General features: G+C 34.4%; 1 protein-coding gene across 1 annotated transcript; it reads left to right on the top strand.

The window, feature by feature from the left end:
- The first annotated feature begins 823 nt into the window (after positions 1-823).
- On the top strand, positions 824-1152 carry LOC108370722 (uncharacterized). The gene has a single exon (XM_017626105.1). It carries the CDS (start codon positions 946-948, stop codon positions 1150-1152), a length of 207 nt encoding a protein of 68 aa, XP_017481594.1. The 5' UTR covers positions 824-945.
- The last annotated feature ends 343 nt before the right edge of the window (positions 1153-1495 follow it).

Raw genomic sequence — 1495 nt, 5'->3', positions numbered from 1 at the left:
ACTTCTAGAATTAAAGGGGCTACAAAACTGCATTCCAACATTTTTTCTAAAGATTTTGATTAAAAAGTTTGAGATTTTGGTAAAAATTTGCAGAATTTTTATAATTCTTGTACAAACTTTGAAAGGTAAATGTATATGGTTATTGTTGATGTACTAGCACTGGGCAGCAGGAATAATTTTTATTTAATAGCACTCGCTATTAAACCCAATTGTTTTGAGAGTAAAAGAGTAAGTAGCTTACTGAATATTCAGATTTATTGCGCCGAGAGAAAATTGAGCGAATGTGAGTAACGGATGAAAATCGCGGTCGCAAGCGAAGATCAAGAACAGCAGCCAAAATTAGCAGGTGATAAATAGAGAATACAATTCAATGAGAGAGTTTAATGATGCGTGTATTTTATGTGAGAAAATAATCGTGGAGTATACGCCTTGTTGGATGTGATCGTGACTAATAATGATTTCCCAATTAGTATGTGACTAGTGCTCGTGGAATGAANACAGCAGGAATAATTTTTATTTAATAGCACTCGCTATTAAACCCAATTGTTTTGAGAGTGAGTAAAAGAGTAAGTAGCTTACTGAATATTCAGAGGTATTGCGCCGAGAGAAAATTGAGCGAATGTGAGTAACGGATGAAAATCGTGGTCGCAAGCGAAGATCAAGAACAGCAGCCAAAATTAGCAGGTGATAAATAGAGAATACAATTCAATGAGAGAGTTTAATGATGCGTATATTTTATGTGAGAAAATAATCGTGAGTATACGCCTTGTTGGATGTGATCGCGACTAATAATGATTTCCCAATTAGTATGTGACTAGTGCTCGTGGAATGAAAACAAAACTTCTACCAACAATAAAAGGCAAATTTATTGATTCGAAATCAAAAATAATACGTAAAGTGTTCGCTTCTTGTTATTGTACATTAAAGTGAAATAAATAATTCCAAATGACCATCGACGAAAAAGAATGCGTTGAGGTGATAATCAAAAATGACCCCATACTTAAAGGCATTGAATTAAAAAACATCGGCTTTCTTGACCCACAACCAGTGATCGTCAACTGTCCCGCCTGTGAAGCTGAAGCGCTAAGCATTGTGCATCTGGAAGCGGTTACATGTCTGCAACGATTTCTAAATGCTACAAAGTTGTGGTAAGCAAAAGCGCGAGAAATTTCGATAATGGAAATGAATTAAGTACAAAAAGAGCTAAGTGAAATGTGTTGCCAGATAAAGTATTTAAAAAAACGTATACATACATATCGCTAATTTTCTGCAAGACATCCAAATCCAATTTGTTTTAGTTAAGTATGCAGAAAGGGCCACAACCTCTACTTTTGTGTTGTGTAAAAATTTCATAGCTGTATCGAATAGCTCCGTGGAAGAAAATGTGTCTTAATTTTACCTTTTTTTGATGTTTTGAGTTTTTGATTTTTTGGACTACGACACTATTGCAGAGAAGAAACGATATACATATATGTACGAATAACTATTTATTAGC

The sequence above is a fragment of the Rhagoletis zephyria genome, unplaced genomic scaffold (genome assembly GCF_001687245.7).
Source record: "Rhagoletis zephyria isolate East Lansing unplaced genomic scaffold, Rhagoletis_zephyria_1.1 Rzeph_scaffold_04437, whole genome shotgun sequence".
Classification (NCBI taxonomy): Eukaryota; Metazoa; Arthropoda; class Insecta; order Diptera; family Tephritidae; genus Rhagoletis; species Rhagoletis zephyria.
Note: the sequence above shows the minus strand (reverse complement) of the source record. Positions and strands in the feature narration are given on the sequence as shown.